The following is a 24,986-nucleotide window of genomic DNA, read 5'->3' as shown; positions in this document are numbered from 1 at the left end:
CTGATCTGATTTAATAGTTTACTGCAGAATATTTTTGATCTTAATTTTTGCTATCACTCCCTGGAGAGCTTTTTTATTGTTTTTAATTTTTATTATCACTATTTTTTTGGCTGCAGCATGCAGCAGCTTAGTGTGGAATCTCAATTCCCAGACCAGGGATTGAACCTGGACCACAGCGGTGAAAGCTTTGCATCCTAGACCCTAGACCACCAGGGAACTTTCTAGAGAGCCTTTTAAGACATTTGTTTCTTTAACCACATTCCCATGAAATTTTAATACCACAGATATACTGTAAATCTGTGTACTATATGTGTATCTGTGCTGTATATATATAAAAAATAAAATTTTCTGAGAACCTAATTTTGTCCCCTTGGAAAAAATGTAACACAGAATTCATGGCTTATTCTGAAGCTAAATTGACTGAAGCTAGAAGTTGTCCTGTCTTTCATATTTCAGAACCGTTAGCAGCAAACTGACTTTTGCAAAATAAATTTGCTGTGATGTTTCAATATTGATCTTTCCCATTCAAGTGATGAAAATAATAATAACTATTCTGAATTGTGTCTTTCTAGGTCCTAGAAGATGTGACTGGTGAAGAATTTGTCTTGTTCATGAAGATACTGTCTGGTTTAAAAAGCTTGCAGACAGTGAGTGGAAGGCAGCAACTTGTAGAGTTGGTGGCTGAACAGGCTGACCTGGAACAAACCTTTAATCCCTCGGATCCTGACTGCGTGGATAGGCTCTTACAGTGCACTCGGCAGGCGGTACCCCTCTTCTCTGTGAGCTCTTTGTTTTACATAGCTGATTGTTTGATTATTCGTTTAGATTCCATTTCTATAGCTAGACGCTTGAGCATTCTCCTCAGACCTTTGCATTTAGCGCTGAAGTAGTCTAATGAGGTTGTTTCTGTGGTGCTGTAGGGAAAGCACGCTGTTGTAGCTGTAGTACTTGATGCTCTGGTACTCAGCATTTATTGAATGACACTCTGCTATTATATTTGAGAAAAAAATACATAAATATATAGAAACAACTCTATGTTCTTTGGATTTTTACAGAAAAATGTTCATTCCACAAGGTTTGTGACTTATTTCTGTGAGCAAGTTCTCCCTAACCTCAGTTCCTTGACTACCCCAGTGGAAGGTCTCGATATACAGTTGGAGGTAAGAGAAAATTTCTACTATTTTTTGGCCACACCTGTGGCATGTGAAAGTTTCTAGGCCAAGAGATCGAACCCACCCCACAGCAGTTCGACCCAAACCACTTCAGTGACACTGCTGGATCCTTAACCGACTGTATCTCAACAGGAACTCCAAAAATGTCTGTTTTTACCACTGGAAAGGCATTTCCATATCTTAACATAAATGTAAACCACTAACTTCAATCCCATTTCTAAAAGATTAAAGGCCTGGTGGTGGCCAGCTTGTAACCTGTTTTAGGATTAATTACGTAGGAGTTCTTCATGGATTCAGTGAGAGTTTGCTACACTGAGAAAGCATTGACTGTCGTTTTCATTATGGTCATTCTCTAACTTTGTAGCTTTAATACTTGTAAATCCATTGTTCAGTCATGACAGTTCCTGTCTCTATTAACTAATAGAGTCAGATTTAAGCTGAATAAGACAAATGTCTTTTTCTCTCTCCACTTTGTATCTCAGCTGTAATGTACATATACATTTTTTTTCACTGCATATGTAATATTTTACGTTAATCTTCCCACATCTAACCTTATTCTTCTCTCAATCCCCAGAATCTAATGCAGAGCCTGATTCTGAAAAGCACTTAATAATGATTGTTGAAATGAAAACATGGCAGTGTATGTGCCATTTCCCTCGTAGGTCTTTGGGATAGAGAAGAGTCTCAGTGTGCACTAAGACTGCAGTTTGCTTCACCTGTCCTGGGTTTGGCTTATCACACTGGAACTGAGTAAAGCAAAGATGAACCTCAGAAATAAGAGCAACTACCAGTCCTTTGAATTAGTGTCCAGAAATTAAGTTTGATAACAAAGGAGGCCCATCCTAAATGTTAGCAAATAATTGTTGGCTGTTAAGAGTTCTTGCTCATTGTCTCTTCATTGTACATTACTAACCTGTCGCAGAAAGTGGCACGCGTGTTCTTTTCCTTACTTATTCTCACAGATATATTGAGTCAAGAGGTCTGAGTTAAGAGTCTGCCCTGCCACTCACATACATTTGCTGAGTCACATAATCTCTGACTTTCTTCAGTTTCCTCAGCAGTAAAATACAAGGTTGAACCTCTAAATGTTATTTCCAGGTCAAACACTATTATTCTGTAAAAGCATAATTGAAAAATAAGCAGTCTTAAGTAGTTATCTACAATCATCCTTATCTTGCAGCCCCCACTCATTCAAAAAAAGAATGCAAATAACAGTGAATTATGTGTTGTAGGTATTGAAACTGTTGGCTGAAATGAGTTCATTCTGTGGTGACATGGAAAAGCTAGAAACAAATTTAAGGAAACTGTTTGATAAATTATTGGTAAGACCTTTTTTCTTTCCTTATGGCATAGTTGGTATAAAGCCCTAAAGTCTAATAGTATATAGTATTAATTTCTAGATTATGGAGAACTAGCTTTTGAAATGATTAGGTAATTCTAGCAGATGTTTTTAGCTGCTCAGCCTACATGTTGTGTACTTTTAAAAAGAAATCTGTGTTAATCTTTGACATTGCTTCTGTTGTTGATGCTTTAGACAAACTATAATACAAGATTTATATAGTAAGTCTTTCTGCTATTCCTTTATCAAAATATTTTAATGTTTGTTCCAGATCACCATCAAGTTTGCTGTCCAAGGCCAAATAGATTTAGTAGCCTGGAAATAAAGTCATTTAAGTCATAATTGTGGAGAAAATAGGCCATCTGATGAAATCATTATCAGCATAGTCAAGCGATTCTCTTGTTGGATCACTTGTATAACTGACACTTGTATAACTGACACTTGTGTAACTTGTATAACTGGCACTTGTGTAACTGACAAAGGGATAAGCATTTAACCCATAGCATGAATTGAACCATCCACACCTTGTGCTCTTAGACCTGTGGTACCTACTGGGGTGTTACAACACTGATACTGAATGTCTTTGGCAGTACTTTGTAGGCAGAGAGTCAATACTTAAACAATATAGACCACTGTTCAGAAAAGACTTGGAATTAGCATAATGTAGTGGTAATGAGCATCGACTCCTTCCTCACCCCCTTCTTCCCCCCAGTTTTATTGGGAAATAACTGACATACATCACTATGTAAGTTTAAGGCTTATAACATGATTTGATTTACATATATTGTGAAAAGATTACCACAGTTAACATCCATCTTCTTGTATAGATACAATAAAAAGGAAAAAAGTTTTTTCCTTGTGATTAAAATGCTTAGAATTTACTATCTTAACAACTTTCCTACATACCATTCAGCAGTGTTAGCTGTAGTCATAATTTTATGCATTACATCCCTAGTTCTTATTTATCTTGTTACTCAGAATTTGTACCTTTTGACTACCTGCCTCCAGTTCACCTCCCACACCCTCCTCCTCTGATAGCCACTAGATCTCTTCCTGTGAGTCTAGTTTGTGTGTGTATACATACATACATACCACACTTCTTTATTTATCCATCAGTGCACACTTAGGTTGATTCCATATCAATATAAAGAATGCTGCTATGAACATGAGGGTGCACGCAGATATCTTTTTGAGTTAGCATTTTCTTTTCCTTCAGGTATATTCTTAGAAGTAGAATTGCTGAATCATATGGTGATTCTGTTTTTCTGTCCTTTTTTTCTTTTTTGACTGCCCTGAAGTACATGGAGTTTCTTGGGCCAGGGATCAGATCTAAGCCATAGTCTCAGTCTGTGCCACAGCTGCAGCAATGCCAGATCCTTAACTCACTGTGCTGGTCAGGGATTGAACCTGCATCCTGACACTGCAGAGACTCCACTGATCCCATTGTGCCACAGCGGGAACTCATATTTTTTCATTTTTTGGCAGAGGTTCCCTTTTCTCCACATTTAGGACAGCATTTATTTTCTCTCTTGTTCTTTTGATAATGGCCATTCTAATATGTATGAGCTGATATCTCATTGCGGTTTTAATTTGCATTTCCCTAATGACTAGTGATATTGAGTATCTTTTCGTGAACCTCTTGTCCTTTAGTATATCTTTAAGAGAAATGTCTATCCTTTTGCCTGTTTTTTGATATAGTTATTTGGTTTTTTGCATTGAATTGTATGTATATACTTTGGATATTAACCCCTTGTCAGATACATGGTTTTGCAAGTATTTTTTCCCATTTTGCAAGTTGTCTTTTCATTTTGCTGTATAGAAGCTTTTCAGTTTGATGTTGATGTAGTCCCACTTGTTTTTGATGTTGTGGCTTGTGATTTAGATGTTATATCCAAAAAATCATTACCATGGCCCTTATCAAGGTGCTTTATTCCTGTTTTCTTCTAGGAATTTCATGGTGTCAGGTTTTACACTTAGGTCTTTTATGCTTTTTGAGTTAATTTTTGTGAGTGGTGTAAAATACATGTCTGGTTTCATTCTTTCACATGTGCATGTCCAGTTGTCCCATCAGCATTTATCGAAGAGACTATCTTTTCTCCATTGAATATTCTTGGCTCCCTTATCAAATATTAGTTGGCCATCTCTGCTTGGGTTTATTTCTGGGCTCTTGATTCTGTTGCATTAGTCTGTTTTTAGGCCAGTACTATATACTGTTTCGATGACTAACTTTATAATACAGCAAGAAATCAAGAAGTGTGATGACTCTTGCTTTGCTCTTCCTCAGGACTTCTTTGTCTATTTGGGGTCTTTTTTGTTTTTATATAAATTTTAAAAATATTTTTTTCCTAGGAGCACTGATTTTTTTTTTTTCTTTTTTCTTTTTTGAGTTTAGTTGATTTACAATGTTGTATTAATTTCTGGTGATTCAATTATACATATATACATTCTTTTTCATTATGGCTCATTACAAGATATTGAGTATAGTTCCCTGTGCTATACAGTAGGACCTTGTTGTGTATTGTATATATAATAGTTTGTATCTGCTAATCCTAGTCTCCTAATTTATCTCCACCCCCTCCTTCTCCTTTGGTAACTATAAGTTTGTTTTCTATGTCTATGAATCCGTTTTATAAATAAAGTCATTTGTATCATATTTTAGATTCCATACATAAGTGATATTGTATGATATTTATCTTTATCTGATTTACTTCACTTACTATGATAACTTCTAGGTCTATCCGTGTTGCTGCAAATGGCATTATTTGATTCTTTTTTATGGCTGAGTAATATTCCATTATGTATATATACCACATCTTCTTCATCCATTCATCTGTTGGTGGGCATTTAGGTTCCTTCCATGGCTTGTCTATTATGGATAGTGTTGCTGTGAGCATTGGGTGCATGCATCTTTTCAAATAAGAGTTTTCTCTGGATTTATGCCCAGGAGTGGGATTGCTGGATCATATGGTAACTCTGTTTTTAGTTTTTTAAGGAACGTCCATACTGTTTTAGGAGCATTAACTTGACGTCAGACCTAGATTGAATTCTGACTCTTCAGCTTACCAACTTTCTCACCATCGTAAAGTTACCTAAGCTCTCAGAATTTCAGTTGCTTCATTTGCCTGGTGCCTAATAAATGTTAGCTGCATTCATGCTCATTGGCAGTAGTGGTAGCACTATGCTAGTAGTAGTATAGTAGTACTGTACGTTAATATGGAGAGTTGACAGGCAGGGCCATTGATCCAGTATGTGAAAGGGATATCTTACCTAAATTTCTGATCTTGGTAATTTTTAATGCTTCATGTCTTAAAAGCATGCCTTATAATTACTTGAATATATGTTTATAGAGCAGATTGCATACATCTCTATGTTTTCATCTCTTAGGAGTACATGCCTCTCCCTCCAGAAGAAGCAGAAAATGGGGAGAATGCTGGTAATGAAGAACCCAAGCTGCAGTTCAGTTATGTGGAATGTTTGTTGTATAGCTTTCACCAATTAGGCCGAAAACTTCCAGATTTCTTAACAGCCAAATTGAATGCAGAAAAGCTCAAAGATTTCAAAATCAGGTGAGGTATTATTAAAGTGGCCCAATCCTTGACAAAGGTTGAAGACTATCTTGAAGCTCCCTGGGTTTTGTTTTCATTGTTACACAAGCTTTCTCCCCACCCTGCCTAACCACAGTGCAAAAGAATGGAAGATCCACAAACTAGGAATGCATATAAACATACAACTATTGTGACATAACACATCCACATTTTTCAAAAATGAACTCTGTATCTACCCCCTTGCTTTATGATCTGGGGTGGATTCCCTAACATCTGTAGCCTTAAATTTATTGATAAATAGTGCTGCCTTGTAGGGCTATGAGAATTAAATGAGACAGTGGATGAAAAGCTTTAAGCATAACGCCTGGCACATAGTGGGTACTCAGTAAACTGCAGCTGCTATTAATATCTTATAGTGGCGCTGGAGGAACAGCACTGGAGAAATCAATATAAGTGGTTTTCATGAAGATACTTTATATTAAATCATTCCACTAACAAATTCACATATTAAGTTTTGAGATGCTTGGCCACTGTATCATCTGTTATTATCTTCTGTGCTTTGGTAAGGCAGAGGTTTAATATTTGGTGAAACATTTGACCAGAAGCAGGCATCTCAGGAAAATACTGTAAAAATGAAAAAAACAATGATGTCATGTTATTAAGCACAGTTCCTAGAAGTCAGCAAGATGGAGTTATAGTACCACCTTTCTTCACAAATTACTTGGTAACAAATTTGAAAAAGAGATTACTCCGGACCCTTTGCAGTTGATATGAGTTTATAATAAATTCTCCAATCTGCAATTTTGTTTTATTTTTAAATTGGACCCTGAGTGCAAATGAGTCAACCACAGTCTCTTGTTAAAAACAAGGTCGAAGTGATAATTTGTTAATTAACAAATACTTCTTCATTTAGGCTGCAGTACTTTGCACGGGGCCTGCAGGTTTATATCAGACAACTTCGCTTGGCCCTCCAGGGTAAAACGGGTGAGGCCTTAAAAACAGAAGAGGTAAGAATTCTGGGTTACATCTTGTATGGAAATTTTTGTAATAGCTACTATTTATTACAAATTCAGACTGAATTCATATATTGAAATGTAATATTCGACTTTATTCAAACTAATGATATAAGTCTAAGTTGAAGGTATGTCAGAAAACTCCGAGTTTATTTACATGCTGAGTAATATATAAAACTTTTTGTCTATTGTTGAAGTGTCTTGAATGTTTCCAGTGTTTGTGAACAGTGTTATCAAACTTTGATACATATCAGTCTTTCACTAGGATCCCATTAACGGCACATTTTTTTAAGAATATTTAACAGTTGTGGAGTTCCCGTCATGGCGCAGTGGTTAACGAATCCGACTAGGAACCATGAGGTTGCGGGTTCGGTCCCTGCCCTTGCTCAGTGGGTTAAGGATCTGGCGTTGCCGTGAGCTGTGGTGTAGGTTACAGATGCGGCTCGGATCCCACGTTGCTGTGGCTCTGGTGTAGACTGGTGGCTGCAGCTCCGATTCAACCCCTAGCCTGGGAACCTCCATATGCCGTGGGAGCGGCCCAAAGAAATAGCAAAAAGACAAAAAAAAAAAAAAAAGAATATTTAACAGTTGTGATTTTTTTTTTTTTTTTCCACTGCACCCAGGGCATATGGAAGTTCCAGGGCCAGGAATCGAATCTGAGAGCCGCAGATGCAACGTACACCACAGCTGTATCAATGCCGGATCCTTAACCCACTGCCCCAGCTAGTTTTTTTTGTTTTTTTTGTTTTTTTTTTTTTTTGTCTTTTTGCCTTTTCTAGGGCCAAACCCGCAGCATATGGAAGTTCCCAGGCTAGGGGTCAAATTGGAGCTGTTGCCCCAGCCTGCGCCAGAGCCACAGCAATGCCAGATCCAAGCCACATCTGTGACCTATAGCACAGCTCACAGCAATGCCAGATCGTTAACCCACTGAGCAAGGCCAGGATCGAACCTGCAACCTCATGGTTCCTAGTTGGATTCATTTCTGCTGTACCACAACAGGAATTCCCAGTTGTGATATTTTTTAATTTCATCTTTTTGAAACCCAAATATTAATGTATATTAGAAAAAAAAGAGTAGATTTCCAATCCTATACCAAACTATGGTTTGGCTTTCCTTGATCTTACCTGTTTTTTTGATCAATCTTCATCCTGGTCCTAATGAAATATTTATGTTTTCATTTTGTCTTCCTATAACTTAAACTGATATCTTTTAAAACAACTGCTATTCCCATGACCTGTCCGTTATTTGTTTTCCAAGTAAATTATAGATACAACAATTTAATGTTCTAACCTGTCAGAGGAATATAAAGATTTTTTGCTTCCTTTGACATTTCTGTACTTGTTTAGAGTCGAGAAATAGGGATAAGCATTATATGTAAATATAAACCAAGTGGAGTTCCTGTTGTGGGTCAGAGGCAACAAATCCAACTAGTATCCATGGGGATGTGGGTTCGGTCCTTGGCCTCGCTCAGTGGGTTAAGGATCCACTGTTAACATGAGCTGTGGCATAGGTTGCAGACGCAGCTTGGATCTGACGTGGCTGTGGCTATGGCGTAGGCCGGCTGCTGTAGGTCCAGTAGCCTGGGAACCTCCATATGCTTCAGATGCAGCCCTAAAAAGCAAAAAAAAAAAAAAAAAAAGTGTGTGTGTGTGTATGTATGTATTGTATATGTATGTGTATGTGTATATATATATCTCCACACCCAGGATTTCTCTAACTGTAGAAATGATTCTAGAAGAGAAGGGGAATTATTCAAGTTCTGTATGGGAATGAAATATGCATCATAAAAATTACTGGCATTTTAATTTAATTTAGTTTTTTTTTTTTTTTTTTTGCAGAACAAGATTAAAGTTGTTGCATTGAAAATAACAAATAATATCAATGTTTTAATCAAGGTAAGTCTTCCTGTCTTACTTATCCCAGCTAGCTAGAAAGTTAGTGCAAGAGGTTTTCATGTGTCTTTATGTCTATAATGGTACTGGTTGAGGAGAGATATACCATTGCATTCCAGACATTTGGCCTTTATAAAGCTTTATCTTTATGCCTTTTATAATACCAAGTGACATTCTTATAGCTATTATAAAATAATACAGTTTTATTTATTTAAAAGTTAAAACCCACTGTCCTTGCTCAGTAGGTTAACGGTCCAGTGTTGCCATGAGCTGTGGTGTAGGCCGCAGATTTGGCTGGGATCTAGCATTGTTGTGGCTGTGGCATAGGCTAGTGATTGCAGCTCTGATTCGACCCCTGGCCTGGGAACCTCCATATGCTGCGGGTGCAGCTCTAAAAAGACAGAAAAAGTAAAATAAAATAATAAAAGTTATTGCAGAAGATACTGCAAACAAAGGGAAGCATACAGAGTTCTTCTGACCCAAGAAGAACATCTGGAGCAGATAGATTTAGACTTAGGAATTTCATTGGCTTAAGTTCTGGTGGTTTTAATGCTGTCAGGTCGTTTTGAATGGCCAATCAAATCCTGCTTTGCTTACACTAAGAATGGCCAGTCCTCTGTGGCACGTGAATTGTCCTGTGGTCTGTTCTGTTAACTTGTCTATGTAATAAATGGAGAGTTTTCCATACTGTAGACTAAGGTGTACCTTACCCTTAAGCCATAACCCTCAGTTCTGTTTACCCTCCCCAAGTATCTATTAGCCTAAACAAAAAACTAAACCTGAGAGAACAAAAAAGGAATCACAACAAAGTAGCTATCCTTTGATACTATAAGTTGGTTGGGGGATTTTTGGTTTATAAAAGGTATTTTTCCTTTTTTCCCTTTATTAAAATATAGTTGATTTACAATGTTCTGTCAATTTCTTGCTGTATAGCAGAGTGACCCACTCATACAAAAAATTTATTATCTTTCACCTGATACTATAAATTAACAGTATTGGAGTTCTCGTCATGGTGCAGAGGAAACAAATCCAACTAGGAACCATGAGGTTGCAAGTTCGATCCCTGGCGTCGCTCAGTGGGTTAAGGATCCGGCGTTGCCATGAGCTGTGATGTAGGTTGCAGACTCGGCTCGGATCTGGCATTGCTGCGGCTGTGGTGTAGACCGGCAGCTGTAGCTCCGATTCGACCTGTAGCCTGGGAACCTCCATATGCCTCAGGTGTGGCCTTAAAAAGCAAAAAAAAAAAATCTGCAGAAGCTAATGCAGATTACACCATAGTATTTTCTTTAAAGCAAATCAAATGACTCTCTGTGCAAAAGAAAATAACTTGTGGACTTTATTAAGGTTTATAAATACTGGTATTTTGTCCTGTGACTTGAAATGATATTCAGAAACTTAGTTGCAGTTTCTTAAGTGATGTATACAAAATAACATAAACGAGGATGTAATTTGTAAACAAAATTGTCACTGTTTACTTCTCTCGCAGTTTTTTGTTTTTTTGGGGGGGTGTTTAGGTCATTATTTTAGTCACTGGCACAAAAGCAAGAAGGATAAATTAGTTTCCTCTCTTAAAAAAATTAAGATGTTTCTCCGTTTCCAACCCTTATCACTACTCCCCACAGCATGAAATACATTAGAAATCTCTAATTTTGTCTCTTTAGGATCTCTTCCACATTCCTCCTTCTTATAAGAGCACAGTAACATTATCCTGGAAACCTGTACAGAAGGTTGAAATTGGGTAAGAAAATTTTTTTTTCCTTTTTGCATTTGGAGCAGAGAAAGGTTTATTAATCAAGAGGGCACTGACCAAGAAAATGGGAGACGTAGAGATGTCTCAGATCTACCTTTAAGAAACATTTCAAAGGAGTTGCTGTTGTGCCTTAGTGGTAACGAACCCAACTAGTATCCATGAGGACATGGGTTCAGTCCCTGGCCTCACTCATTGGCTTAAGGATCCATCATTACTGTGAGTGCAGTGTAGGCCACAGACTTGGCTTGGATGTGTTGCTGTGGTTGTGGTGTAGGCTGGCAGCTATAGCTCCAATTTGACCCCTAACCTGGAAACTTCCATATCCTGCAGATGCGGCCCTAAAAAGACAAAAAAATAAAAGAAGGAAGGAAGGGAGAAAGAAAGAAAAAAGAAACATTTCTAAAAGGGATTAAAGCATTCTAATATATGATTTATGGATGTAAAAAGTTGGAATTCAGATAATTCTGTACAAAATGGTACATTAGTTAAATGAGTTTTTGTAAGATGTTAAAATATGACTATTAGAAGCATGACTTAAAAATGTAAAATCTAATCTAGTATTTATAAAATAAATAAATTACAACCCTGGAATTTTCAGGCTTGTTTGTATTTCTAGAACCTAATTATACTGTATGGACAAGTTTTATAAGATGAGTCACTTGTATATGACCTCTGAGGGTACATACTTCAAAGTGTTTTAAAGTCTTATAAATACCCCTCTAACAATGGCTGCATTTTTAAAAAGCACAGTTAATTTGATGACATCAGAATGTCATTTCCTTTTTTCTGATGTGACTGTCATCTTTAAGATGTCTTTTGTAACCAGTGTGATAAATTACAAATATATTGATAGCTTCTATTATAAAACCATTTTTTAAATTGCTCTTCTTCTTTTTGTTATAGGCAAAAGAGAGCCAATGAAGATACAACTTCAGGTTCACCACCCAAAAAACCTCCAACAGGACCAAAAAGGGATGCCAGGCAGATTTATAATCCTCCTAGTGGGAAATATAGCAGCAATTTGGGCAACTTTAATTATGGTGAGCGTTTCCGTTTGGGTATAAGCTGTATGAAAGACTAGGCAGAAATTGTGTTGTGCTTGATTTTAATTACTAATTAAAAAGAGTATCATAACTCTTTCAAGTGACTTTTTGAGTTAGCTTGAAAACTTGAACTGTTGGGGAAACAATGTATCCCATTCCTTTCTAACCCAGCCTTGAGGGCTCACTGACTTAAGCATGTAACACTAAGAATTTAGAAAAATATGCCTCTTGTATTCAGAAGAGCCAATAGAAAAAAAGGTAGGAAGATTGCATGAACCATCTCTTCCTAGTTTTCCCTATTTTAGCTTCCAGGCAAGACATTTTGTGCATTCTCCCTCAGGAATGGAGAGCTTCTGGCAGATGCAGAATTAATGATCCTTCTTGGCCCTTGTCAGCCTACTGCTTGTCCTCCCATCTTCTGTACTGCTTTAGAAGGAGAAGGCAGAGTCAGATGTTAAAACATCACCTAGCGAGGAAGATGTGTCCTATTGCAATCTTCCTCACTGCTCAGAAGGGAGTCCTTTTACTGGCTTTAGCTGGTGGTGCCGGAGAGCTTCCAAGTAGCCCAGTCTCTCCTGGGGCTGTTCACTTCAGAAGTGGTTTGTTTCATTGGCTCATATCCTCATAATCTTTTTAAAGAAGAATAGACAAAGATATCACTGACTCAGATCCTTAATCTTGCTTAAGACTGATTTTAACCTTAGGAACTAAACATGCTTGTGATTGGTCTTAATTACAAATCAGAATTAATTCTGTAGTAATTATTCCCCCAAAAGTACATTTGGAAGCATATACTCTTAATTGTTTTCATGGTGAGATGATTGTGACATAAGTAAATTCCTCCTTCAGTGGCTAAATTCCTCTAATATCTGAGTAAATAGATTATAGAAAAGCAATTTTAGATTATGAAATGAACCTTTCTATTCCAATCAGACTCTTTGAGGAAACTTTAGTATAAAAAAGATTACTGAACTCTTTTACTTATATAATAATAGGTAAATATGCAGCTCTTAGCCTCTTTTCCTATCTGAAAAATTGGGATAACATAGAGCTTAATAACTTTAAAAAACATTTTTTTTTTTTTTTTTTTTTTTTTTTTTTTTGGTCTTTTTGTCTTTTCTAGGGCCGCTCCTGCAACATATGGAAGTTCCCAGGCTAGGGGTCCAGTCGGAACTGTAGCCACTGGCCTACGCCAGAGCCACAGCAACACGGGATCCAAGCCAAGTCTGCAACCTACACAGCTCACGGTAACACTGGATCATTAACCCACTGAGCAAGTCCAGGGATCGAACCTGCAACCTCATGGTTCCTAGTTGGATTCGTTAACCACCGAGCCACCACGGGAACTCCTAAAAAATATTTTTGAATGCATTTTGTAAATGGGAAATACTTTGTTACTTCATTGCACCAAATACTGTCCTCTGTCAACTTGTATGATTTTTTCAGTTTTTATCAGAATTGTCTTTACAATCAGATTACTAACTTCGTTTGGCTTAAATGAAAGCATCAAGAGCTATGGCAATACATAGAGAATTGTATTCATTTTCACTTAGGCAGGTCAGTTACTCTGAGTTTCTATGAGGTTTCTGCCCTGTGAAATTCATTGCCTGCCTGATAGTGAGAAAGATGTGAAAAATGCAAAGCCTTAGGTTCTTTGTGATTTTTTTAAAAATTATCAATGTGAAAAAAATAAGCAGTTTTACTCAGGACAAAAATCCGGAGTCACTTCCCACTTCTCTTGTTCTGTGGTCGTCAAAGTAATAGAAGGGCAATACAAACCTGCCTGTTAATTGTCTTTTGTGTCTAATACAAATAACTTTAATATTCCTATAGGAGTCAACCTGATAATTGGAGTGCTTGTTATAAATTGAATTACAAAGCAACCTAAACTCTGATCGTTCTTGTTAGAAAGTAGTGACAAAATTTCTGCTAGTATTTTTGTATTTGGGAGTTGAATGTATCAGAAATAGCCTCACAATAACAATTTGAAGAGCTTTCACCCATTCAGTTGGAAACAGTTCTCAGTACTACAGATGAGAATTGGTGGACCTATATACCTCAGATTTTTTCTACCTTTTTTATGTCTTTAGGGAACTGGATCAGGAAGAAGGAGAAACAATGTTGGATTTTTTTTTTTTTTTTCTGGGAAGTCAGTGTTGCTTCAAAATTGCAGGGGAAAAAATGTTTTGTGTTCTTTAAGTCTTTAATACATAGATTTTATTATCCACATTTGGCAAAGTCATAGTAATTCCACTTTTCTATGTCAGCCAAGCTCAGTTTTATTTTTCTAGGAAAGACTAGTTGCATGGGGATTTCTTTCTTTCTTTCTTTCTTTTTATTTTTTTTAGTCATATACACTGAGGGATTGGAATATTTACTTCTTTTGTGTTAGAAAGAAACCAGTTAATATTAATGTCACTGCCTTATTACAGTGAACAAGTCTATTGCAAACAGAATAAATTGTGTCAGTGTCATGGGCCTGAACTTGCTCACTACAGAGAAAGAGCCAGAATTTGTGATTGTTCTTTGAGTCCATGCAGGCATATTTTGACTTTTCCTATCTAAGTTTATTACTTTCCTAGCCAATGTCTCTGTTACTTGCTTTATCAAGTGGTATTTGTTCCCACAACTTATTTTTAAGGTATAATTTTAATTAGGAGCAATGTTAGTAATGTAAGCTTGAGACCATTGAAAAGATCATTAATGTGCAGAATAGTCCCTTAGATGAAAAAAGAAAGTTTAGTGTACTATAGAAATGGCTGCATGAGTTGCAGATCAAAAAGCAATAGCCAATGTACAAAAGATAATCACCTTTTTGAAATAATACCTTCATAGCGTGTATTTAATATACTTATTAGATATAACTGCACAATTGAGGGGAGTTCTTCATATTGAAATTGAGGGTGTTCCCGCAGTGGCTCAATAGTTAACAAACCTGACTGGTATCCATGAGGACACAGGTTCGATCCCTGGCCTTGCTTAGTGAGTTAAGGATCCGGCATTGCTGTGAGCTGTGGTGTAGGTCACAGACATGGCTCGGATCTGGCGTTGCTATAGCTGTGGTGTAGGCTGGCAGCTGCAGCTCCAGTTGGGAACTTCCATATGCCATGGGTGCAGCCCTAAAAAAAAGACCAAAAATAAAATGAAACAAAATTGAGGAATTCTGTTGTGGTGCAGTGGGTTAAGGATCTGTTGTTGTCATTGCAGCAGCTTGAGTCACTGCTCTGGCACAGGTTTTATCCCTGGCTCACGAACTTCTACATGCTATAAGAGTGCCCCCCCCCCCCCAAAAAAATTGAAAAACAGTTGAAAGGATAGATATAATAGTCCGTTAGCTTAGAGCTAATAATGATAGCTCTGGGGTCTTAATTGGTTAAGTGTATTAATGTTAACCAAGAAAATGATGGTTTTTATAATGAGTATGACGGGGGAAAATATGCAGGATGAAGCCAAGCCTTTTTTTTTTTTTGCTTTTGCTTTTTAGGGCTGCACCTATGGCATATGGAGGTTCCCAGGCTAGGGGTCGAATCTGAGCTACAGCTGCCAGCCACAGCCATAGCAACACAGGATCTGAGCCGCATCTGTGGCCTACACTGCAACTCACGGCAATGCCAGATCCTTAACCCATTGAACGAGGCCAGGGATCAGAACCCGAAACCTTATGGTTCCTAGTCAGATTCGTTTCCACTGCGCCATATGGGAACTCCAAAGCCAAGTCTTAAACAGTCAAAAATGCAGGACTTAAGAGTATAAAGAAGTTGCTATGTTAATGTTGCTATACTCCCATAATACACTACAGTCATTGCATCTACCACTGGAAGTTTCTTACCCACAGACTGCCTCTGATTTTCTGAGTATGTTAACTCCTGCTGGTTTCATTTAAATAGTTTGCATACCAATCAATTTAGAAAAATATGTTAAGAGAAGTGACTTTAAATCAGATCACATTCTGTTACACAAGTAAGTATTGGAAGCTGAGGAAAGGTCTAGTTAGTTTTCTGTCAGTTTCTGGAGGGGGAAAAAAAAACAGAGACAACAAAACATCACCCAAATAAGGTAACTGTATTTCTAGCCATAATGGCAAAAAATGAATTACAATACGGACTTAATAGGGATTTTTCAAGCCTCCAAAATTATGGATCAAAAATGGCAACACCAGATTGTTTTTACTGTTTCTGACAAGACTGCTGCAATGAGGAAGTTTGAAAGTTCCAATAAGGAGATCAGATCTCTGGAATTAGAAGTTTGAGACTCTTACTCATTTATGTATAATAAAAAGTCCAGCCTTGCTGATGACTTCAATCAGTTTTCTTCCCTGGAAGGACTCCTCTGAGGAATATTTCTCTGGAGCTATAAAACAGACTGACCAATAAATCAAAGACTCATTCTACCGTATGACACAAGTGACTTTATTTTTCAGCAAAAGATATGCTTAATTTACATGAGTAACCCAAACACTGTGTATACACATCACCATTTTGGCAGCACTGTGAGCAGCTCATATGTAGCTATAAAGCAGTGTAGCTATAAAGTGTTGGCATTTATATCAACATTATTTTGAAATACAGTAACTAAAACAAATGGACTATTGCACTTGAAAGATAGATTTTTCGAAGTTCCCATCATGGCCCAGCAAAAACGAATCCAACCAGGAACCATGAGGTTGCAAGTTTAATCCCTGGCCTTGCTCAATGGGTTAAGGATCCGGCATTGCTGTGAGCTGTGGTGTAGGTTGCAGACATGGCTCCGATCTGGCATGGCTGTGGCTGTGTCAGAGGCCGGCAGCTGTAGCTGCAATTAGACCCCTAGCCTGGGAAACTCCATATGCTGTGGGTGTGGCCCTAAGCAAAATAAATAAATAAATAAACAAGACACATTTTTCATTCTAGCCTAATTTTTTAGAATTGATCATTGATAGCTTAAGATATTTTACACATGTGGCACTAACTTTTGAAGGCTAGTGGCTTTTTTGTTAATTCCTTACTAAGTATAGAAATTTGTATAGTTTCATTAATTATCTTTAGTAGTGGGACACTAAAATAAAGAACTAACATAGTTACTGTAATTGTCACCTTGACATATCTTTGTTAATGGGATATATTTAATTGAGTAACTACAATGAATGTATTTGGCACCTTGCCATAAATGCTTTGTTGTGTAGGATGCCCTGATTTTATGTACAAATTGAATTTGTAGATGGACCAGCAAAATACCAGTGCTGTTTTTCTAGAGCCTACTGTTACATTCAAAGGTCTAAGCTGCATTTCTTCTGTGTTTGCTTTCCCATGAAATCCTGAACAAGACCTAAATCCTTGTTCGCTTTTTCGTAGAGCAGAGAGGAGCCTTCAGGGGAAGTAGAGGTGGCCGAGGTTGGGGAGCACGAGGAAATCGTAGTCGAGGAAGACTCTACTGAGTAAGAAGTCAAATTCTTCAGCATTGCCGTGAGCTTAATATACTAAAATTCTACTACTCATTGGATTGCCGGGGATGTCCCTTTAAAAAGACTGCTGCCTTCAGCTAAAAACTTAATGTTCTTTATACCTTTGTATGTATGATCTACTTTTGTAACAGACCATGGTTGTGTCCAAGGTAAAACCACAGCGATATTTTTGGATGCTTTGTTCGCAATCTTGACTTGTTTTTGCAGTATCATCATTATTCATACTTCATATTGTGAATATTTTAAACATCTTGATAATTTGTTATTGAGAAGAGCTATTCAAATCTAATATGTAATGAAATTCAGTCCATTTCTGATAACTGGTAAAGACCATCAGTTTTGAAAGGTTACTGACTTTCTTGTCCCCTCTTCCTCCCTCCCCAACATATGGAGAAGAGTAATGACCAGTCTTAACATTTTGTTTTCATTGTTATTTAATGAAGCTGCTAGGCAGTGGTGCAGCATTCCTGCCTTGTGTCAGAAAAGCAAAATACTTATCAGCTTTCTTAAAATGTAGAAATGACATTACATTTTTAAGGAGGAAGTTGCTTTGCACTGCTTACTTAACTCTTCTCCATATGTTGTGATATAAACTTTTGAATATGGGATCTTACAATTTGCATAGAAATGTGTGTGTATAATATACATACATACATGAGCATATATCTGTGTGTGTGTGTGTATATATATATATGCATGCTGTGAAACTTGACTACACAATATAAATCATTTTTTAAAATTCCAGGAACGGGTAGTCTTTGACACGGTGATTATCCTTTTGAGGCTGAATCCATTATTAACTTGTTATCTAGTTTTCCTCCCAGTAGTGAGGGCTTTTGAGTCAGTTGCACTTACATGATTATTGTTATTTAAAACTAAAAATAAATAAAGGCTGCATTTTCAAAGATAAATTTAGAGATCCCTGTTGGAGAAATACAGCCAAAATATTGAATCTGATGTACATATAGGTTTCTACAGGATGAGATAGAATAATTTAGAATTTGGGGACTTAATAACCAGAGCAGCCTAGGAAAAGTGACTTGGTAACCTGGTATACCAACAAGTAAGGGGGGTGCTCTCTCAGTTTGCTTTTGCCACTTTCAAGATTTTAACTTCTCAGGTTATTAATCAAAATTATTGTATAAGTTAGCCAATAGAATCTTTAGGTTAAACAACAGATGGGGGGTTTGTGGAGTGTTTAATGTCATGGGCATTTTTAGTAGCATAGGCCCTTTGCTCTGCATTTGAATGTTTCATATATTTTTGTTCCACAGTTAATCTTCCCTCAAGTTTGCTATTCAAATCCAATGCCTGAGTGACATTTTCTAGTAGTTTGACATATTTTTTGAGGAATAGTTTGTGATTCCAAGGCAGGTGTCTTTATTACTGTTACCTCTACATTGGGGGGAGAAGCAAAAACCCCTAACAGTCTTAACAGACTGCACATGTTTATGGGGAAAATATTTTTTAAAGACTAGAGTGATGCGGGTGAGCAAAGAAGTCTGTCGGCTTGACTCTGGAGTGGTGGCAATAATCTCTATAAACATTCCGAAAGATTGTGAGCTAAACCTGAGCTCCCTTGGAATCTGAGCAGGCATAGGAACATGGAATTGCCATTTGAAAACTGTGACCAGGTAGTCTGGACCTCAGAGGCAGTTCAGCCACTGGCCTAAAGCCATTTCAAGTACAGAAGCTGTATTGGGACTACAGTTATCTAAATTTGAACATTGTGTAATTTTTTCTCTTTTTCTTTTTAATATTTGTAAACTCAAAGCTGAGCAGAAGTGACTTTACTTTCTCATGTTTGATATTAAGTTGACCATGTTCCATCCTTTACCACCTCATTGTTCCCCTTCCCTTTCCTAAGGCAATAGTGCACAACTTAGGTTATTTTTGCTTCAAAAATTTGAAAGAAAAACTTCATGGATTTTTTTTTTCTTTTGCAAGACACCTGTTTATCACCTTGTTCAAATGTAAATGTTCCCTTATGCTTTTGAAATAAATTTCCTTTTGTAATTTTGTTTTTTGTCTTGTTGTGTTATGATTATAGCTTCAGATTCTTGGATATTTATTAAACATTTATCGATTGCCTCTCATGTGCCAAACACAGTGTTAGACCATGAAAATACAAAGACTGCTCTGCCTTCAGGGGGTTCAGTATTGCAAGTTATCTTTAATTTTCATCCTTTTGGAATTTCCCCCCCTCCCAGGGCCAGGGCCTCATGTATAGCATATGGAAGTTCCTAGGCTAGGGGTCAAATTAGAGCTACAACTGCTGGCCTACACCACAGCCACAGCAACACAGGTTCCCAGCAGTGTCTGCAACCTGCACCACAGCTCACAGCAACGTTGATACTTAACCTACTAATTGAGGACAGGGATTGAACCCACATCCTCATGGTTACTAGTCAGGAACTCCTTGCATTTATTTTTAAAGATTTTTTTTTTTTTTTTGTCTTTTGTCTTTTCGTCTTTTGTTGTTGTTGCTATTTCTTGGGCCGCGGCATATGGAGGTTCCCAGGCTAGGGGTTGAATCGGAGCTGTAGCCACCGGCCTACGCCAGAGCCACAGCAACGCGGGATCTGAGCCACGTCTGCAACCTACACCACAGCTCACGGCAACACCGGATTGTTAACCCACTGAGCAAGGGCAGGGACCGAACCCGCAACCTCATGGTTCCTAGTCGGATTCGTTAACCACTGCGCCACGATGGGAACTCCCTTGCATTTATTTTTAGAGGCTAATACACTTCTGAAAGAAGGATTCGGTTCTTTCTATCAAAGCAAAACATTAGATACTTGCCAAATTATTATGAAATAATTTCCTTCCTTAATATGTAAAACAACTTTGTAATTTGACTACTAGCCTTTATTAAAAAGTCTTCCTGGAATTCCCATCATGGCTCCGTGGAAAGGAACCTGACTAGCATCTACAAGGATGAAGGTTCAATCCCTGGCCTTGCTCAGTGGGTTAAGGATCTGGTATCGCTGTGAGCTCTGGTATAGATCACAGATGCAGCTCCAATCCTGCGTTGCTGTGGCATAGGCCAGCAGTAGTAGCAAGGGTGGTTAGGAGGGTTCTAAAGCTGAAGGTTTTTCTATGTCCATCGTTTCTTGCCTGGAGTTTCATAGTAGGCTCCTGATTGATCTCCTAGCTATTATACTTGATTCTTTATAGTCTGTTCTAAACACAGCAGCAAAGAAATGTCCATCCTTCTACTTGAAGCCGTTTAATGACTCCTCATTTTAGAATAAAAATCAGAAGCACTGCCATGGCTTTTCATTTCTGACCTCCACTGCTACTCTTCCCCCTCTGTCACTCTGCCCCAGTCAGTTGGCTTAATGCAGGCTAAGCAAAGACACACTCCTGTCTTAGAATCTGCACTAGCTGTTCCTTTTAGTCACATAGCTGCTTGTCTAACTCTATTCCTTCAGTTCCTCAAAGATCACCTCAGGGAATCCTATTTAATACTGCAGTGCCCCCTCAACCCTGCCAGGGCGCCAGTCCCACTTACCCTACTCTATGTTCTCTGAAGCATTTGCCAACAATCTAACATACTATCCTAATTATACTATATAATTTACCTGTATTTTTACTCTGTCTCCCCCTGGCAAAATGTAATGTGGATAAAATGCCACAAAGGTAAGGATTTTTAGATTTTGCTCACTGGCAACTGCAAGCATTTAAAACAGTGCTTGGTACTTAGTAAGCTTTCAGTAAATAAAAAGTAAAAGGCAGTGTTCTATGCTGAGGATGCAGTGGTGAACAAGACAGACTCATGCAGTTCACATTCCATAATGCAGAGCCTGATTAATAAGCTGATTTCAGAGAGAAGTGCTACGAGGACACTGAAGCATTCTACTGTGATAATTTCTAAGAGCAAGCATAGAAAGTATGGTTAGAAAATGTCTGGGGAATTCATTTTGAGCTCAGTCTTGGATGATGATTTGGAGCCAGCCTACTGAAGATCTCAAGGAAAGGTATTGATGGAGTTCCTGTTGTGGCGCAGCGGAAACAAATCCAACTAGGAACCATGAAGTTGAGGGTTCAATCCTGGCCTGTATCAGTGGGTTAAGGATCCGGTGTTGCAGTGAGCTATGGTGTAGGTCACAGACGAGGCTCGGATCCCATGTTGCTGTGGCTCTGGCGTAGGCCAGCAGCTGTAGCTCACGTTAGACCCCTAGCCTGGGAGCCTCGATGTGCCGCAGTTGTGGCCCTAAAAAAAACAAAAAAAGTCAAGGAAAGGTATTGAAATGGAGGCAGTACAAGGTGCAGAACACTTGGCTTTAAGAATACCAGGCCATGAGTATAGAACGGAAAAAAATATATACCAGGTTATGCTAAAAAAAAAAAAAAAAAAAAAAAAGACCTTTCAAAACTCTCAAGCTCCTAATCTTGATCTCAGAACTAAATTCCTCACCTATAGTGAACTACTTTCAATAATTCAAAGGCACCTTACCCTTTATGACACTAGGGCAGGTTTCCTCTAGAAAATCTTTGTTCCCTGATTCCCTCTCCCATTCACCTGGCTGATTCCTTGCTCACATCAGACTAGATTTCATTCTCTCGGGGAAGTCTTTCCACCTTAGTTAGGTACAGGACCATCCATACCCATGTGCTCCCTCAGCTCACAATCCTTCCTCCAAAACCGTAGGAGGCCCACAAATAAGTTCCGGTGGGTAGAAAACAGCAAGTGGGATTTAATTCTAGCAAGTGTGATAGAAACTAAAACTTAGACAAATGAAATCTAATTTATCAAAATCCTAGGAAATTATAGACTTATTCCTAGACATTGTACATTCATTCCCTAAAACCAATACAGCCACAAATAAGAAAATCAAAATTCTGGTCATTTTAAAGAGCTGACATTAGAAACAGGATCTGAGACAAAGCCTAGATAGATTACTACATACAGTTCCAGTTTGTATTCTGCAAGAAATACCTAAGTAGAAGAGGAACTGAAAAGAACAAATAAAAGATGAGGGGATTGTATTTCTATGAGGAAAATCTAAGACTTAATATGCTATAAAGTGATAAATAAGAAAGCACAAACTCACTACAGGTTTGAATAAACTTGGATTTAACCATAAAAATTAGCATATCAAAACTTGGATGTATGTGAGAGAATAAAAGCTGGGGGGTGGCGGTGGGTATGACCTTAAACTTTATACAGATTGAATGCTCATAATACAGCCACTCCATAGAAACTGTCCTCCCCAAAAGCATTAACAGTTGCGATGATTTGGATAAGTTAATGGCTGGTAAGTTTGTATCAGGGAAATTCTTTTGAGGCCAGCTATCATGTTATCTTCAGAGCAGCCCTGGTGTCACTGTGAGTTAGAATGCAGGGCTGATTTGATACTTGGTCTCATCCAAAGTAGTTCTCATGCTTCAGACTGCCTGATCTATTTGGCAAACTATTTCTAAATGAAATTGCCATATTTTATAATCTCTAATGAAATTACTATTTAGGTATCCTCTGTCTCCCATTTGAAAGTCCTCTTCATTTTGCATATAGCTGTTGGGGAGATACACCTGTACAGCCCTTCCTGTAATAACCAGCCCCCTTTCCTATCCACCCCTTCAACCCTCACCAATTCAAAATCACTAAAGGAATTAACTATATGTACTAGGCTACCAATAATTCCTTCTACTTCAGATCAAACATGCTGCTTCATTTAGCAAGATGAGTCTATTTCCATTTCCCTTTAAATCTGGGCTAGCCTTGCTACTTTCTTTGACCAATAGAATGCAGAAGTGACACTTTACAACTTCTGGGCCTGGCCCTCAAGGAGCCTTACAGCTTCTACTTTTATTCTTTTGGAGCCCTGAAGCCTCTGCAATTACCCGGACTGAGAGAAAGAAGTCCAGCCACCCTGGCCATTTTAGCCACTCCTGCTAAAGTGCTAGACATGAATGGAGCCATTTGGGAACATTCCAGGCCCAGCCAAGGTCCTAGCTGAATGCATGCAACCTTATGAGTGGCCCCAACCAGTGGCAGGAGAAGCAGAACCACCAGCTGAGTCCAGACAAAAAACTGAAATATAGTAAATCATGTCTTACAGCTTAAAATTTATTCCACAAAGATTTAGTATGGTTTACTATGAAGCAAAAAACAATTAATAGAATTTAAAGTAGGGTGTCAACTTTCTTAGGAATATTTATATTGTAAGTAAGAAGGAATAAACAGTATAGAGATCCTCTGCAACACTCAAATAAAATGCCCCAAAGGAGAAATTAATAATCCAGAAAGGTCATTCTATCATTGTCCAATTCCCAGATTCAAAACTTCTATAATTTATGACAGTAATAAATTAAAGGAACTATTTGCTAAAATACTTTGTTAAAACACCAAATTACATGCAGTTATGGGTTTTCCTATCATTTGTTCAACTAAGAACTGAACCATAATTTAGAGATTATCAGCAATTTTGATAACTACTATCTTATACAGGTTTTCTCTAAGCTAACAGAGAAAATACGTTCTTAATCTGGAAAAAAGAATATCAGGTTTTAGAACAACAGAATAAAAGAGTAACAAATGATCTGTTTGGCTGTAGAAAATTGGCAGCAACAATTTTATTTGAGCAACAAAAAATGGGAAAGCCACCTTTTGGCGGGTTTAAAAAACTAAGTCAACAAACTAACCACTTATTTATGGAAGCTTTATGTAAGATAAAAATAGATTAGCATAGGAAATGTTTCCTGTCCTCAGATGCTAACAGTCTAACTAGTTGAACAAAGAACTGCTCAAGAGTTTAGCTGTTCAAAAAATACAAAGTAATATCACAAAGCAACATGGTATTAACTGCCACTAGTGTTACAGAATTCAGAGACAAAGATGTTGACAAGCTTTTACAATCTGGGATTTAAGCTGAACCTTAAACAATATATTTGAAAGAAAGATCAAGGAAAGGATTTTAGGCAGGGAACAAACAAGGTGAGCAGGAGCACTTCTAAGTGTTAACTGTGTGACGCTTAAAACAGTTGAGTAAGACTAGAGGAGTGGAACTTGGCAATCAGGACCGGTGGCAGGCAGAATTCTAAAATGACCTCCAATGATCCTTGCCCTTATAAAATCTCCTCCCTTGAAATTTGGGAAAATAGGTGAGTATGATATTATTCCTCTGATTTTGTTATGTGGCAAAGGGAATTTTTGCAGATGTCATTAAGGTTATTGAATTCATTTGGGGTTATTCAAAAAAGGCATTATCCAAGTGGACCTTACCTAATCACATGAGCCCTTTAAATACGGGCCTGGTGTGCTCACTTCGGCAGCATGTATACTAAATATGGGCCTGGCGATCAGAGATGGAGGGAAGTCAAAGATATAAATGTGGAGACAGCTCACATACGCCATGCCAGATTCTTGACCCATAGAAACTGAGATAGGTGTATGTTAAACTGCTAAGTTTGTGGTAACTTATTACATAACAATAGAAAACTAATACAAGATCCAGCGTTGCTGTGGCTCTGGTGTAGGCCGGCGGCTACAGCTCTGATTAGACTCCAAGCCTGGGAATCTCCATATGCCGTGGGAACGGCCCTAGAAAAGGCAAAAAGACGAAAAAAAAAAAAAAAAAAAAAAAAAGGAAGTTACTATTCTGCCTCTTTACACATTAACTTGTGCATGTCAAAGAAATTGCTGACTGGCAAAATAAGTGATGTAGCAGCTTCTTTCAAATTCCTCACCATCCTTCATCCATGCTCAGGCTCCAAAGTCAGGTAGATCTGAATTCAAATCTGAGTTAGATATCTGAGATCTGTTGCTTATTAGCTGTATGATATTGGC

The 24,986-nt window shown here is 37.8% G+C and overlaps 1 protein-coding gene across 4 annotated transcripts in view; it reads left to right on the top strand.

Annotated features, from left to right (window-relative positions):
* Positions 1-19,214, top strand: part of API5 (apoptosis inhibitor 5) — a 31,937-nt gene extending 12,723 nt beyond the window's left edge. The window contains exons 6-14 of one of the 4 annotated variants that reach the window (XM_005660984.4): positions 573-779; positions 1,056-1,160; positions 2,405-2,494; positions 5,896-6,077; positions 6,970-7,063; positions 8,908-8,964; positions 10,623-10,699; positions 11,615-11,751; positions 17,090-19,214. In XM_005660984.4, the coding sequence (XP_005661041.1) occupies positions 573-779; positions 1,056-1,160; positions 2,405-2,494; positions 5,896-6,077; positions 6,970-7,063; positions 8,908-8,964; positions 10,623-10,699; positions 11,615-11,751; positions 17,090-17,112 (972 nt within the window). In that variant the 3' untranslated portion in view covers positions 17,113-19,214. Of the gene's footprint in view, positions 1-572; positions 780-1,055; positions 1,161-2,404; positions 5,064-5,895; positions 6,734-6,969; positions 7,064-8,039; positions 8,709-8,907; positions 8,965-10,622; positions 10,700-11,614; positions 11,752-17,084 lie in introns of those variants that run through there. The other 3 variants (XM_003122856.5, XR_014837045.1, XR_014837046.1) reach the window with 3 other exon arrangements.
* The last annotated feature ends 5,772 nt before the right edge of the window (positions 19,215-24,986 follow it).

This window comes from Sus scrofa, chromosome 2 (assembly GCF_054392235.1).
Source record: "Sus scrofa isolate SSC_HxYL_T2T_F1_AM1 chromosome 2, Sscrofa_HxYL_maternal_Yorkshire_Landrace_v2.0, whole genome shotgun sequence".
NCBI lineage: Eukaryota > Metazoa > Chordata > Mammalia > Artiodactyla > Suidae > Sus > Sus scrofa.
Note: the sequence above shows the minus strand (reverse complement) of the source record. Positions and strands in the feature narration are given on the sequence as shown.